The sequence below is a fragment of the Suncus etruscus genome, chromosome 2, assembly GCF_024139225.1.
Source record: "Suncus etruscus isolate mSunEtr1 chromosome 2, mSunEtr1.pri.cur, whole genome shotgun sequence".
Taxonomy (NCBI): Eukaryota; Metazoa; Chordata; class Mammalia; order Eulipotyphla; family Soricidae; genus Suncus; species Suncus etruscus.
In genome coordinates, this window is record NC_064849.1 from 18,233,509 (window position 1) to 18,247,494 (window position 13,986).

At 44.0% G+C, this 13,986-nt stretch overlaps 1 protein-coding gene across 1 annotated transcript in view; it reads left to right on the forward strand.

The window, feature by feature from the left end:
- USP40 (ubiquitin specific peptidase 40) overlaps window positions 1–13,986 on the forward strand; it is a 72,667-nt gene that overhangs the window by 30,731 nt on the left and 27,950 nt on the right. The window contains exons 16-21 of the mRNA XM_049769354.1: window positions 36–334; window positions 1,902–2,025; window positions 3,436–3,493; window positions 8,544–8,597; window positions 9,141–9,229; window positions 13,883–13,969. Of these exons, the coding sequence (XP_049625311.1) occupies window positions 36–334; window positions 1,902–2,025; window positions 3,436–3,493; window positions 8,544–8,597; window positions 9,141–9,229; window positions 13,883–13,969 (711 nt within the window). The remainder of the gene's footprint in view (window positions 1–35; window positions 335–1,901; window positions 2,026–3,435; window positions 3,494–8,543; window positions 8,598–9,140; window positions 9,230–13,882; window positions 13,970–13,986) is intronic.

Below are 13,986 nucleotides of genomic sequence, written 5' to 3' on the forward strand. Positions count from 1 at the left end.
TAGCTGGTCTGACGGTCATCTTGGTGCTGCTGCAGGTTGGCGGAGTCCCCCTCCCTATTGGTTATGACTGTGAGCCACTGCTTCTGAACATCGTGCGGCGATGTGAAGACTGTCAATGGGAATCTGTGCTCATTATCGCCGGCAACGCTGATCTGGGTGCTGTGTCTGCAGCCAGAGACATCCCACTGGGCATCGTGTTCATCAAGACAAAGCCTATGGGCCAGAAAAACTGGACCCTCATTTCCAAGAGGGACATGCGCAAGACTCTCCTAGACCTCGGGCTAAGAAATGGAAGTTCAATCCTGTTTCAGGACGCTGTTCGGGGTGATTACAGGTGAATACTCAGAAAGGACTTAAAGCTTATGCAGGCCTTGAGCACTGGTTTTCCCCCCGACCATCCCCACACCGCTACTGCCACCCCCTACCTCCAACATGTGCTACATAGGGTAAATAGGAATGTTCTAGGTGGAACATTTTGGAGAACAAATGATTTGTGATATGATTGAGGGGAGGATGTTGGAGCAGGGCTGTGGTAATTTATACAGATATAAACTAAATGAGGACTAGATTAACTTTTTAGAAAGCACACTCCTGAGACCAGTGAGATAGTATTGGAGTTCAGGTGTTTGTCTTACATGCAGCTTATCCTACCACATGGTTCCCCAAACCCCAAACCCCGCCAGGGGTGATGCCCAAGCATAGAGTCAAGAATGAGCCCTGAGTAGAGAGTCAGGAATAATCCCCAGTCACAGAGTCAGTAATGAGCCCTGAGCACAGAGCTGGGTGTGGCAGCTCCCAATCCCTTTCCCCAGCATCCCACATGGTCCCCCAAGTCTGCAGAATCAGGAACAACTTCCAAGCATACCTGGATATGGCCCCCAAACAACAACAAAGTAGTAATAGGGTTTTGGTGTGAGGGTTTTTTACTGTTCCATTTCTTCTCCTGTCAAAGGGATGGTCATTAGTCAGGCTGCCAAGGGCTAGAGTGATCAGAAGGAACATGAGCTGTCAGATGTCTCACAGAGGGAGCGAGGGAGAGACACTGGGCCAGAACAGTCCCGTGACCATCACCCCAGGCCCTGGTCTTCAGGACTAAGGTTTCTTCTGGAAGCATTTTGATTTTCTGCGCTGTATGTGAAGGACTGCTGACCTGGTGGACTCCCAGGCATCGGTGCTACAGAAACGGTGTTTTGTAGCCAGAGTACCGCACTCTCTTTGGGGTTACTTCTACCCACCCTCTCTTGCCATTCAGGACATAGAAATAACTCCTCCTCCCCCAACCTTGGCCTACTATTTAGAGGAATCACTTGGTTTGAATCATTTGTTCTAGTCCAGGTGCTATTATGTAGTAAAATTCTCATAGATACACATTGGCCGCTTATGTGGAGATGTGGCTGTGTCAGTCACTGTCCAGATCTTAGCCCCTGGTCAGGCCCTCACGCAGCTCCCGAGGGTTCAGTATAGGCGGGAGTTACCTAATTTTGTCCTTAGAGCAGTTCTGGAAAGCTGCAGCCACCAGTTATTAGTCCAAGTCCATGAAGGCCTGGGTCCAAGCACTGCTGGCCTGGCTCACCCTGCACACAGAAGGCTTTCTTGAAGGCAGTTGCAGGAACTAGGTTGTGCCCACTTCTGAGGACAGGCAGTGCTCTACCATGCTCCATGCTCTAGAGAGAACCTTCAAGCCTGGCTGGTGCTGTGCAAAGACCCATTCCTGAAACTGTTTGTTTTCGGGGGGGCCACATCCAGCATTGCTCAGACCTTCCTCTTGACTCTGCACTCAGGAACCACTCTTAGTAGGGCTTGGAGGAACATATGGATACCTAGGTCAAACCCAAGTGCAAGGCAAGTGCCCTCCTCCCTGTGCTGTCACTCCAGCTCCTGAAACATCTTTTCACCTCCAGATTGTTTTCTGAACGAGGAGGGTGGAGCCCTCCAATGGATGGACACAACGGGCTGCTAATAAAAAATATGTGCCCATTACACTCTGAAAAGCAGCAAGTAGAACTATGGGTGTCTTCTAGCAGCGTGAGTAAATTATGACTAGTTTGTTCATACTTTGCCTATTAGAACTCTACTAAAGAATCTTTTCAAACAGTGGTATCTGTAGTAGATGTCTTAAGAAACAGCTTTTCATGTTTAATATTTGATCATTGCTTATTTACCTGTACTGGCTCTTGGCATAGCTCCAGAAAACACATGCCCCCTTTTCCTCCTCCAAAGCTTAGGATCAAACTGTGAGAAATACCTTTTTTAGTAGTCATGGAAACCTCTGGCTTAGATTGATAAGGTGCTCTTTTTAAGGGTATTTTCTATTTTTTTTTATTTATTTTTAAGCCAGTCAAATTGAGCAGTAGGGGTGGGTTATATTCCAACTTCTGTGATACTAACATTAATAAATTCATTTTCTATATTTTTAAAACCAGAGGCACATAGTTTGCTTTTTTGTTGCACTATTTTTCAGTGGTTTTATTTTTGATTTTTGGCAAAGCAGAGGCCAGAAGCCAGGGCCCCACACATAAGGCCAGGCTCTTCACCAATAATCCCCAAAGCTGGCCCATTTTTTGGTTTATCTTCTGTTGCTTTGCACTCAATTCTGTGTTTTGTAGAAAGTCAACTGTTCTTTTATTAAAAGGGATCCTTCTACTGACCAGTTCCTTTAAACATTTCCGAAGATGTCTTTCTATACTTGTGAACCATCAGTTAAGTTTCTTTTTATAACATTAAAGAAACTTACTGGGATGTTTGTTTTGTTTTGTTTTGTTTTGATATAAAAATGATCATTTCAGAGCACGTGTTCTTGTGGAGAAATAGTGAAAGCTCTTAGACTAGGGCTCTGAAATCCAGAATCCCCGGAGACCACTGCCTTCCACAACATCTGGAACTGTCCGCAGAGACTGTAGACACTGACAGAAGGGGTGCTCACACTGGCTTACCCTCAGCTTCTAAAATGTTGTGCCCTAGAAGAGATTTAGTCTAAAGAAAAATTAAAAAAAAAAGGAAAAAATAAATTGTCTAAATTTTGAATAGAGCTAATGTTGTACATTTTTATATTGTTTTTTTAATTGGGCTTTAATTCATTATTAACAGAAAGGAATGTGATTTCTGGTTTTCTTTTTTTTTTCTGAGCAGAAAAGTTACTTGTTTGTTAACTGTTGTCTTTCTGGCTAGTTTTCTCATTGTGGCTTTTCCTATTCTGATTAACACTCATTTGGTGAAAACATAACTGTTAAGATCTCAGCTGTTGTTTGTAACCATGTAGGCAAGAGAATATGATATTCAGAGATGGGGAAATGGTTTTCCAGGAGGCAGAAAGGTTCTGGTGGTAAGGCTGGTGACCTGTGATCTGTGTGTGAATGTGCTGACAGCAGTGCCCCGCAACCCTCTCTGTTCACTTTTCAACTTATACTCATTCATTAGTTTATTTCTCTATTTTAGGTGGTGTTTGATATTCGAATTAAAGCCATAGAGGAATTAAAATTTATGAAGGAACTAGGTAATCATTTATGTTTGCTTTGGTTTTATTTTTTTGGTTTAATTTAGCTTTAAAAAATTTTTTTAACTGAAAAGAATATGGGGAAATACAGCTAATCATTAGAGGGAAAAAAATCACACCTACCACCCAAAATGGACAAATGTTATCATTCTTATCATGTGTTTTCATTTGAGACATTACAGATTAATTCTCTGCATTTGCTCTTCCATAGACATTCATCTCTGATCGTGCTGTCTATAGTCTGTTCATTAGCACTGTTCTGCATGTCATTCTCCATGTGTCGCTCTGGACCACAGTCCCCATGTCCAGAGGTTGTGTCACAATGAATGCAATCTGCAAACTCAGCATTGGGTTTGCATTAGTCATTCAATCCAGGTGCCATTCATGTCCTATCTCACATCCATCTTCTTGAGTGCATCTGTGTTCATTAGTAAATGGACAGAGGCATAGAGCCAGGCCCATTGTGCCCATTTACACTCAGATCCCCTAATAGTCCTCAATCCTACTCGCTCACTCTCCATGCTTTTCTGGCCTCTTCAAGTCATTGTGGCCATTCCATAAGTGATCTTTGTGTGGTTTTTTCCACAGAGTAACTCGAAGTGACCTCCCATACAGCTCAGTGCCTCCATGTCCTGTCTGCTATCATTCTCTTGCATGTCAAGAATCCTGTTTTCATTATTCATTCATGAGTTACCAGACATTTGGGCCCTATTATGCTTTTCCTTTTATGAATTATGCTGCTATGAAAATATGCACGTAAAATTTCTATGGATCTGTATTTCTCATTCTCTAGTTCCTGTCCATGACCAGATTGTGTCAGATGACAGGTTTATATTTAACTCTCTAATCCAGGGGTCCGCAAACTTTTTAAACAGGGGGCCAGTTCACTGTGCCTCAGACCATTGGAGGGTCTGACTATAGTAAAAACAAAACTTATGAACAAATTCTTATGTACACTGCATATATCTTATTTTGCAATGAAGAAACAAAGCAGATACAAATACAATATGTGGCCTGAGGGCCATAGTTTGAGGACCACTGCAAGCAGTCACCCACTGACCTTGGGAATGACTCAATAGCGGAAGTACCAACAACAGAGCCCTAGTTTTGATCCCTGGTACATGGTTCCCTGAGCATTACTGCTGGCTATGGGCCCCTTTACCCCACGAAAAAAAAAAAAAGTACTAAATTTTCCAAATTATCTGAATCATTTTCATCTTATAGCAGTGTATGAGGGTTATAATTTCTCCACAGTGGTGTACCATTATAATTTTTGGCCACAATTGTTAATTGTGGTTTTTTTAGGACCATATTAGATTAACTCATTTAATTGTATTTTCCCAGTGCACTGGTGATGAGGCTATTTTGTGTGTTACTAGTCAGTTTTGATGTCCTTAAGGATTCTACTATTGAGCTTTAGGAATTAAGTAAATTGAACAAAAACTCAAATCAACAGGGAAAAATTATTTACTCACAATGAAAAATGAAATTTAGAAATCATAGCAGTACAATGTAACACAAAATCCATGGTGATAAATGTACAAAATAATGTGCAAAATGTTTATATACTGATTATTAGAAATCATGGTTATGAAAATCTAATTCAGAAAGTAAATTGAATAATATGCAACAGTTTTGTACCAGAGGATACTTGCTGACAGAGGCCAGTACTCCCAGAATATATCAAAGATTCAATGAAGTCTCCCTGAGAATCAGGACATTTTCCTGTTTGAAATTTACAGGCTGATCCTTAAATGTATGTGGAATAATCTAAAGTATTTATAATTTTTTTGGTGGGGGTTCACATAGTTGGAGGAGTTATACCATCTGATTTGCAGGCTCAGTGTTCTAAGTTACAATAGTTAAGGCAGTTGTATTGGCATAAAAGTTGGCATGTATAGCAGCTGTTCTCAGCTAGGCCATATTCCCAGTCTAACCCAAAGGGTCACATGGAGATGGGGTCTACATGGCCAATCTGGCAGATGTTAGAAAGGAAACCTGATTGGGAGGGCCCAATCAGAAAGATGCTGAGTGGACCTGAGAGAGGACAGAGTTCGACAAGCTCTAGCCTGCATTCAATTTTTATAGAGCCAGTGAATTTAACATTTTTAAATATTTTACATTTTTAAAGGTTCTTTCAAGAAGAGGACTATACAGAAAGGCTTTAGGTTTTATTTTTCAGAGCCTAAAAGTTTGACAGGGCTCTGTAGAACTCTAGATGCTTGTACACACACAGTTGCCATTCACCAAAAGCAGAAGTCTCATCCTTGGTGGGAGTAAGGACATTTGCCACAGATGGTGTTAGATGACTGGAGATCCAGATCCCAGAACAAACCTCCAACTTTACCTTACATTGTGTAAGGTAAAGCCTTAAATCGTTAAAGTCTTAAATACTAAACTCTAAAGCTATAAAATATCTACAAGACACATGAGAAACTCTTGGTTGCTTTGACCATCAAGAAAAAAAGATTGTTTTAGGTAGATGGACTCAAAAACTGTGAAGAGAAAAATATAACAAATTAGATAATGTTAAAATTTTGGAACTCAGATTCTTCAAAAGGTAGTTGAAAGGACAAGCTACAGACAGGAAGGAAAATATACACTAAGCCTATATTTGGCAATAGCTGTGCACCCAGGAAGCATAAAGTGCCTGTAACATTGACCAAAGGTCATCTAGTCTGGATAGAAGGACATTTCCAGGAAAGACCTGCCAGGAAGCCATTGATTAGCATAGAGGACACTTGTCTCAGTCACCATCCATCACAGCACCCGCATGGACTTGTGGGAATAGGCCTCTATCCTCTTCCCTTTCCCTCTGTTGCTGTCTTCACTGTGCCTGAGATGCACACACATAGTTATTGGGTCACCATCTGCCTGTGGTGCTCCCAGGGGACAGCACATCTGAATGCTAGTGGCAGTGTTTGCCAGGGCTTGCCATGGTGCTCACATGCATGCTTGTGGTAGCATTTTGGGGGCCATGCTTGCCTTTGGGTATAGGCCATACTTTGTGCTGTGGGTGCCACTTGTGGGTGACAGTAGAGATCAAACTGCCACATGGCTACAGCCACTAACTGTGTGCCAGTGTAGATGTGGCGTTTACTGAAACACTTGGATTGCAGATGAGCAGTGCCAATAGGTTACTGATTCTTAGATGAAAACCTAAAACAAGGCCAAAGAGATAGTGCAGCAAGTAGGATGCTTCCTTTGTGGACAGTTTACCCAGGTATGATCTGACATTCCATAGGATTCCCCAAGCCCTTCAGGAGTGAGCTCTGAGCACAGCTGGATGAACCCCAAAACCAAAAAGAAAGAAAGCCTAAGACTTTTTTCTGTAAAAACAAATGTATAGATCACATGTAAATGTTCATGTCCCAGGGCACATTAGGAAATGGCCCTCACATTAAGGAATGGGTGAGTGGGGTGTCCACTCTGAGGGCTGCTGACCATGAGCAGAAGCACTAGCCTTGCTTCTCAGATGGCGGCTCTGGCAGCAACTGAAGGTGGGACCCAGTACAGCACATTCTCAAAGGTTTTGTTCAGGAAATTCCTGACAAGACCTATGCTAGAGTTGCAAGTGCTACCCTGTAACTCCAGGGGTCTTCCACTAGCCTTCTTTCAGTCTCCCCAGGGGCTCCATGTCCCACTCTCAATATACGTGTCCTGGAGACCTGTGCGGAGCTTGAGTGCCTGGAGCCATCTGCCACCCCTGAGATTGGTGGAAGAGTGGCATCTTCTCTTTGGGTACACAAACCTCTCTGTTTATCTGCTTTCTGTCAGTCCTTAGATCTCAGGGAAATGTTGCTTTTTCTGTTCTCCCTGGTCACACATATCCAACTCAGATTTTTTTTTCTCCAGTATGGATGCCATCTCACTATGTACCTGGGGATTTGGTGTTCCCTGTCTGTGGAGAGAAAGTGGAAGCAGTATTTGAACATTATAACTTCTGTTGCTTCATTCTTTTTACAAGTTGCTAAGAAATCTTGCAGTGATCAGCTCCTGCCCTAATTGTCTTAGTGCTAGAGGTGGAGCTTGAGTCTTAGATCCTGCCAAAATGTCTGATACAGTCACAGCCTCTCAGGCTTAGCCCAAGCTCGCCCTCTCAGAAGGCTTCCAACCACTCTCAGCTTTTGACTGACTGGGACAGAATCCTCCGTACTAGATAAAACTCTACCATGCTCCTGCCTACAAAGCAAGAACTCATCTCCCTTTATGTACAAAAAGGACCCATTTTGAATGTCAGGGAACAAATCCAGAGCTTTATCTATGCAAGGCTTAAAAATCCTGCTCCAAACTCCCACACCTAACGGTTGGGCTCTGCACGGCCTTAGCATGCATGGATTTTTGTGTTTCAGTTACCACAGCCTCACAGCCAGAGAAGAAAACAGTCACTGTTATTTATAAACCCACAATTGTGGATGGAGGCACAGTGATGAAGGAAGTGGTGGTGAAGAAGCCCCTACACACCACACATACACACACATATATATACACACTACACACACACACACACACACACACACACACACACACGCAGGAGCCCTAACTGAAAGCTCCATGTTCATGGCAGAGAGAGAATTCCATGGGCTGGAACACAAGCTCTTCTTGCAGGATCTATGGGTGCTATGCCCAGGCACTGCCAGTTGGGATCCTCAAAATGGCAGAAAGACACTTCACATTAAAGGCACCCTTAGTAGAGTCTCAGGTATTGAAAGGACAAACCACAAAATGCAGGAACAAACACAGACCTGGCAGCTGAGGGTTTCAGTATGGGCAGCTGTGCAGGGCTAGGGGTTGCCTCCAGGTTTGCTTCACCTCCATACAAAGAGACTTGGAGTTCTGAAGACTGTGGGGAGTTCACAATTCAGCTGGTTTCCTCATCTTCACCGTGGCAGTTTGCAGTGCCATGCTGCTTACCTGACCCTGGTTTGGGTTGGGGGTTCGTTGAGGGGGTTTTGGCTTTGCTGAGCTCATAGTGTATGGGAGCTCTTTACTGAACTAGCCTTAGCAGAACTCCTTTTTTGTGATGTACTAACTCTTTCTTTGTTCCCAGCCGACAACAGCTGTTTGAGGCCTTATACTAAAGATGGGAAACTACTCTGTCCAGGTAACTCATTGTATCCTCCAAAAGCTGACCCACCCTCTGAATTTCCTTGCTTTGCCTTGGCATTGCCTTTTATACTGTAGAGGGCTTGGAGTGTGGGTGACAGCCATGTGGCACATGAGAGGAAGAAAGCCCAGTGCTTACTAATTGTTCTGTCCATGGCAGTTGCTTTGTATCTTCCTCATTGTCCTCACAAGCAAGTTCTGAGCTTTAACCTGTGACTATTTGAGTCTAAGATAGTCACAGCAGCTGTTAGGAAACTCTTACTTTATTGTGGCTATTCTGAGTCACAGAAACAGGGTCCCCAGCACAAGACTAGGGGCTGGGTTTAGGCATAGTAAGAAAAAGAGCTAAGGAGAAGGTTGGGGAACCCCTTGTAGAGGCAGAGACAGGAACTCGAACAAACCTCTTTCACTAGTGTTGGGGTGATGAGGGCACAGTGTTTGATGCCTTTCTCATCATTCCTGATTTTCAGAGGCCTGCTGTGGAGTTTTCTCCTCAGAGCAGGGTCCCTGCACTCACTGTGTTCTCACAAACTCATTTCAGTGCCCGAACAATGTACAGTCTGGGAAGCAAAGCTGAGGCTGGGGAGTACACTGGGGCTGTGTCCCGGGTCTGCACCGACCCCCTCGCAGGTGAGTGCCAGCACGAATGACACTGACATGAGAATTACTGTACAGTAATGTTGTGTTCTGAAGTGGGGTTTTTCTTTCTCTTAAATCAGGGGTCTCAAACTCGCGGCCCAAGGGCCGTCTCCATGCAACAGTCTGTGGCCCGCTATCGCAGTATTCGTGATTATTCACTTACCGAATAATCGCAATAAAAATCGCATTAGTAAGAAAAAAATCGCAGTAAACATTCGCATACCCCGAGCAGTTCCGTTCGGGGTATGCAAATGTTTAATGCGATTTTTTGCAATTTTTTTCTTACTAATGCGATTTTTTATTGCGAATGATCGCGAATACTTTGCGCCTAGCGCAGACGTCTTTTCCACTGCTCCTGCCCCCTGTCCCTTGCATTATTGGAGGCCTAAGGGAGAGAAGTTTATTACAGAATTAGATTTTGTCATACCTTCATCATGACTTCATCAAAGCCTACAGTAAAGAGAAAGATTGATGACGAGCACAGACAATTTCAGGTAAAGTGGGAGATGCAGTATTTCTTTGTTGAGCACAGGGGCATCCCCACATGTCTTATTTGCTCAGAGAAAGTTGCAGTCCACAAGGAATACAACTTGAAACACCACTATTCAACTAAACATACTGAAGAATGTACAAAATATCAAGGAAATGAGAGAGCCAAGCAGGTTGCCAGTCTTAAAGCATGTGTAATGAAGCAACAAGATTTCTTCAAGAAAGCAACCAAAGAGAATGTTGCATCGGTCAAAACTAGTTACATGGTTAGTGAGATGATTGCTAAGGCAGGGAAACCATTCACAGAAGAAGGGTTTGTTAAAAATGCATGTTACAGGCTGCAAGTATTATCTGTTCGGAAAAAGAAAGGTCAGTTTAGCAAAATCAGCCTTTCTGCCAACACTGTGGCAGAGCGCATTTCTGACATGTCAAGTGACATTTATCATCAACTGTGTGAGAAAGCCAAATGTTTTGATGCATTCTCAGTTGCTCAGGGCACAGATAAAACAGACACTGCGCAGCTCACAATTTATTCTGTGGTGTTGATTGCAATTTTGAGTTGTAGGAGGAGCTGCTCACAATAATTCCAATGCATGGCCAGACCACCGCTAAATAAGATATTTCGGCATCTGTGTAATGCCATTGAGAATTCAGGTTTGCCATAGAAGAGGTTTGTTGGAATAATAACCAATGGAGCACCATCAATGACAGGGAGGAAAAATGGACTGGTGGCACTTGTTCAAAAAAAACTTGAAGAGGAGGGTGTAGAGAAGGCCATTGCTCTTCACTATATTATCTATCAGCAGGCCCTTTGCAGTAAATGCCTGCCATGTGACAATGTGATGTCTGTTGTTGTGAAATGCATCAACCAAATCAGATCCAGGGGCTTAAAGCACAGGAGGTTCCATGCTTTTTTAGAGGAAATGGAGTCAGAATATGGAGATGTGCTCTATTTCACCGAGGTACGTTGGCTCAGCAGGGGAAATGTCCTGAAAAGATTTTTTGAGTTGAGAGAAGAAGTGAAAGCCTTCATGGAGAAGGATGGGAATGCTGTTTCTGAGTTGAGTGATCACAAATGGCTCATAGACTTAGCTTTTCTTGTTGACATCACACATAAGCTGAATGTACTAAACAAGATGTTACAAGGCCTGGGGCAGCTTATCAGTGCTGCCTATGACAACGTGAGAGCATTCTCCACAAAACTTGTGTTATGGAAATCCCAGCTCTCTCAGACAAACCTTTGCCATTTCCCAGCATGCAAGGAACTTGTGGATGCAGGCATACCATTTAGTGGTGAGAAATATGTTGATGCTATTTTTTAAGCTAGAGAAGGAATTTGATCACAGATTTGCAGACTTCAAAAAGCACAGAGCCACTTTCCAAATTTTTGTGGACCCCTTTTCCTTTGATGTGCAAGATGCCCCTCCTGTGCTTCAAATGGAGCTCATTGACCTGCAATGCAACTCTGATCTCAAAGCCAAGTTCAGGGAGATTAGTGGAAAAGCAGACATGCATGGGCAATTTTTGAGAGAATTGCCCCCCAGCTTCCCTGAGCTTTCCCGAATGTTCAAGTGCACCATGTGCCTTTTTGGGAGCACATATTTGTGTGAAAAGTTATTCTCCACATTTAACTTCAATAAGTCCAAGTACAGGTCTAGACTTAATGATGATCATCTTCAAGCCATACTGAGGGTCTCAACTGCTTCCTCTCTGAAGCCAAATGTGGTTCAGATTTGTTTTTGTTTTTGTTTTTTGTTTTTATTTTTGTTTTTTGGTTTTTGGGTCACACCCAGCAGTGCTCAGGGGTTATTCCTGGCTCTGTGCTCAGAAATCGCTCCTGGCAGGCTCGGGGGACTATAAGGGATGCCAGGATTCGAACCACCAACCTTCTGCATGAAAGGCAAACACCTTACCTCCATGATATCTCTCCGGCCTCAGTGGTTCAGATTTGTGAGAAGCGCTATCAAGTCTCTGGCAGCAAGGAATAGGCAAAAGATGCCATGTTCAGAAGAACTGTTCATGATCTTCACTCAATGTTCTATTCATGTCCAGACGAAATAATTAAAACTGTTAATAATGACATTTGAGGACTTCTTTTTTGTGAAATCCCTTATGCGGCCCTGCCTCACCCCGACTTTGTCTCCTGTGGCCCCCAGGTAAATTGAGTTTGAGACCCCTGTCTTAAATGATGTGTTTTGTTTGAGGAATACACCCATATAGGACTCCATTTAACACCCTGATGCCAGCAATGGTAGTTCACATGTCAGTGTAGTTTAATCCACTCAGGCTGCAGCACTGCTGTCTGTCATGTTCAAGTGGAAAAGTAAGGTCTAGATTCTTCATAAGACTTTTTCTGGGGCCGGAGAGAGAGCATGGAGGTAAGGCATTTGCCTTTCATGCAGGAGGTCATCAGTTCGAATCCCGGCACTCCATATGGTCCCCCGTGCCTGCCAGGAACAATTTCTGAGCCTGGAGCCAGGAATAACCCCTGAGCACTGCTGGGTGTGACCCAAAACCACAAAGGAAAAAAAAAAAAAAAAAAACTCTGTGAAAGAGGATCTGATTAAGGGGGCTTTGTACCTTTGAGTGCATTTCATCTCAGCTACTATAGTTCCTGAACCCTAAAATGCACCTTTCTGACCTCACTTGGGCCTCGAAAGTCAGATTAGTGTACAACCTGGGGGGTACGGGGCAGGCAGAATTGCCGCTGTTGGCTTCTCTCTTGGGACCCTGAAATACTGAAAGGTGACCATGGCATTTCAGGGTTAACAAAGTGTTGCATTTGGACTTTGGTGATGTGATACTTATTGCCTTTACTATTATCAGATTGCATTTACTCTTGCCCTTTTTCAGAAGCCCCATCTACCTAATAAGTTTTTTTTTTGGGGGGGGGGGGTTTGGGCCACACCCGGCATTGCTCAGGAGTTACTCCTGGCTGTCTGCTCAGAAATAGCTCCTGGCAGGCACGGGGGACCATATGGGACACCGGGATTTGAACCAACCACCTTTGGTCCTTGATCGACTGCTTGCAAGGCAAATGCCGCTGTGCTATCTCTTCGGACCCTACCTAATAAGTTTTTATTGGATTGAACAGTCCTGCTAGCCTCTCTGATCTTTCCCAGAGACTTAGTTCATATCACAGGCCCAGTTTCTACTGCTCCCAGTTCCCTTCCTTTACCCGCATTCCCCACTCCCAGATTAGCAAATAAGTGCGGGACAGGTCATGAGGGGGCAGAGAATAGGCTCCCTGTGGAGGTCCCTGCCTAGCAGGGTACACCTTCTTCTTCCTGCTCCAGGGATAGACCCCAACACCTTCTCTAACACTGCTGAGTTGGCCCAAGTTACAATTGCTGAAAGGAGCAGTTGTCAAGAGATGAGGTTTTCACTGATCTCTAAGGTCTTAGGACATAGGACAGACTCCTCAGACAGAAATAAGTCCCTGACTCATGAGATATGACAGTGGTTAAGGTGTTTGCCTTGCAGAGAGGTGGCTCAGGTTTGATGCCTAACACCATGAGGTAACCCCTGAACACAAAAGTGAGCACTACCAAATGGCCCAAAACAAACCCCCCTACTTTTTTTAAAGAATAGGAAAATGAGCTCGAGCTTAGTGCCTCAAGAAAACCAGAACAACTGGTCATCACAAATTCCTCTAAGGAATGATAGAGAGAGAGGAAGCCATCACAGAATCGGTGTCCTCTGCAGGGAGGTACACCGAGGGAAACCAAGGTGCTGGAGCTTTCGTGGCTCTGCATGACCGAAATGGTTTTTGTATAATAGGGGATGGGGTGCTCCCCTGTAGTGCTCAGGAGATCGGTCCCCACCAGTTCTGCGGTGCCATTTGGGCTGACAATTCAAAATAGGGGCCTGAGGACACGAAGCTGAATGGACCCTGTATGTCAGATGGCTTGGATCATTAGAGCCACACCCAGTCATGCTCAACAACTGTGGTGCTGGGGAGTAAACCTGGGTCATTCTCATGTATTGACTCCCAACCCAGCCAAGGTTTTTAAGATGGTGATCATGAATGACCTCACAGAGTCCTAAGAAGCATTTGAGATTTTGAGATTTTGGGGTTTTTTTTTGGGGGGGGAGGGGGGAGTAGGTAGCAGATTCTTTGAATCAGCTTGTTCACTTCTCTATGTTGTCCTCCAGCTTTTCCTGTTTTTCATTGTTGTGTGTGATGTGCTCCCTAATATGGAGAAGGAGATCATCGTGGAGGAGACTGTGTCTGTGAGGACGGTGAGTAACCCACAGTG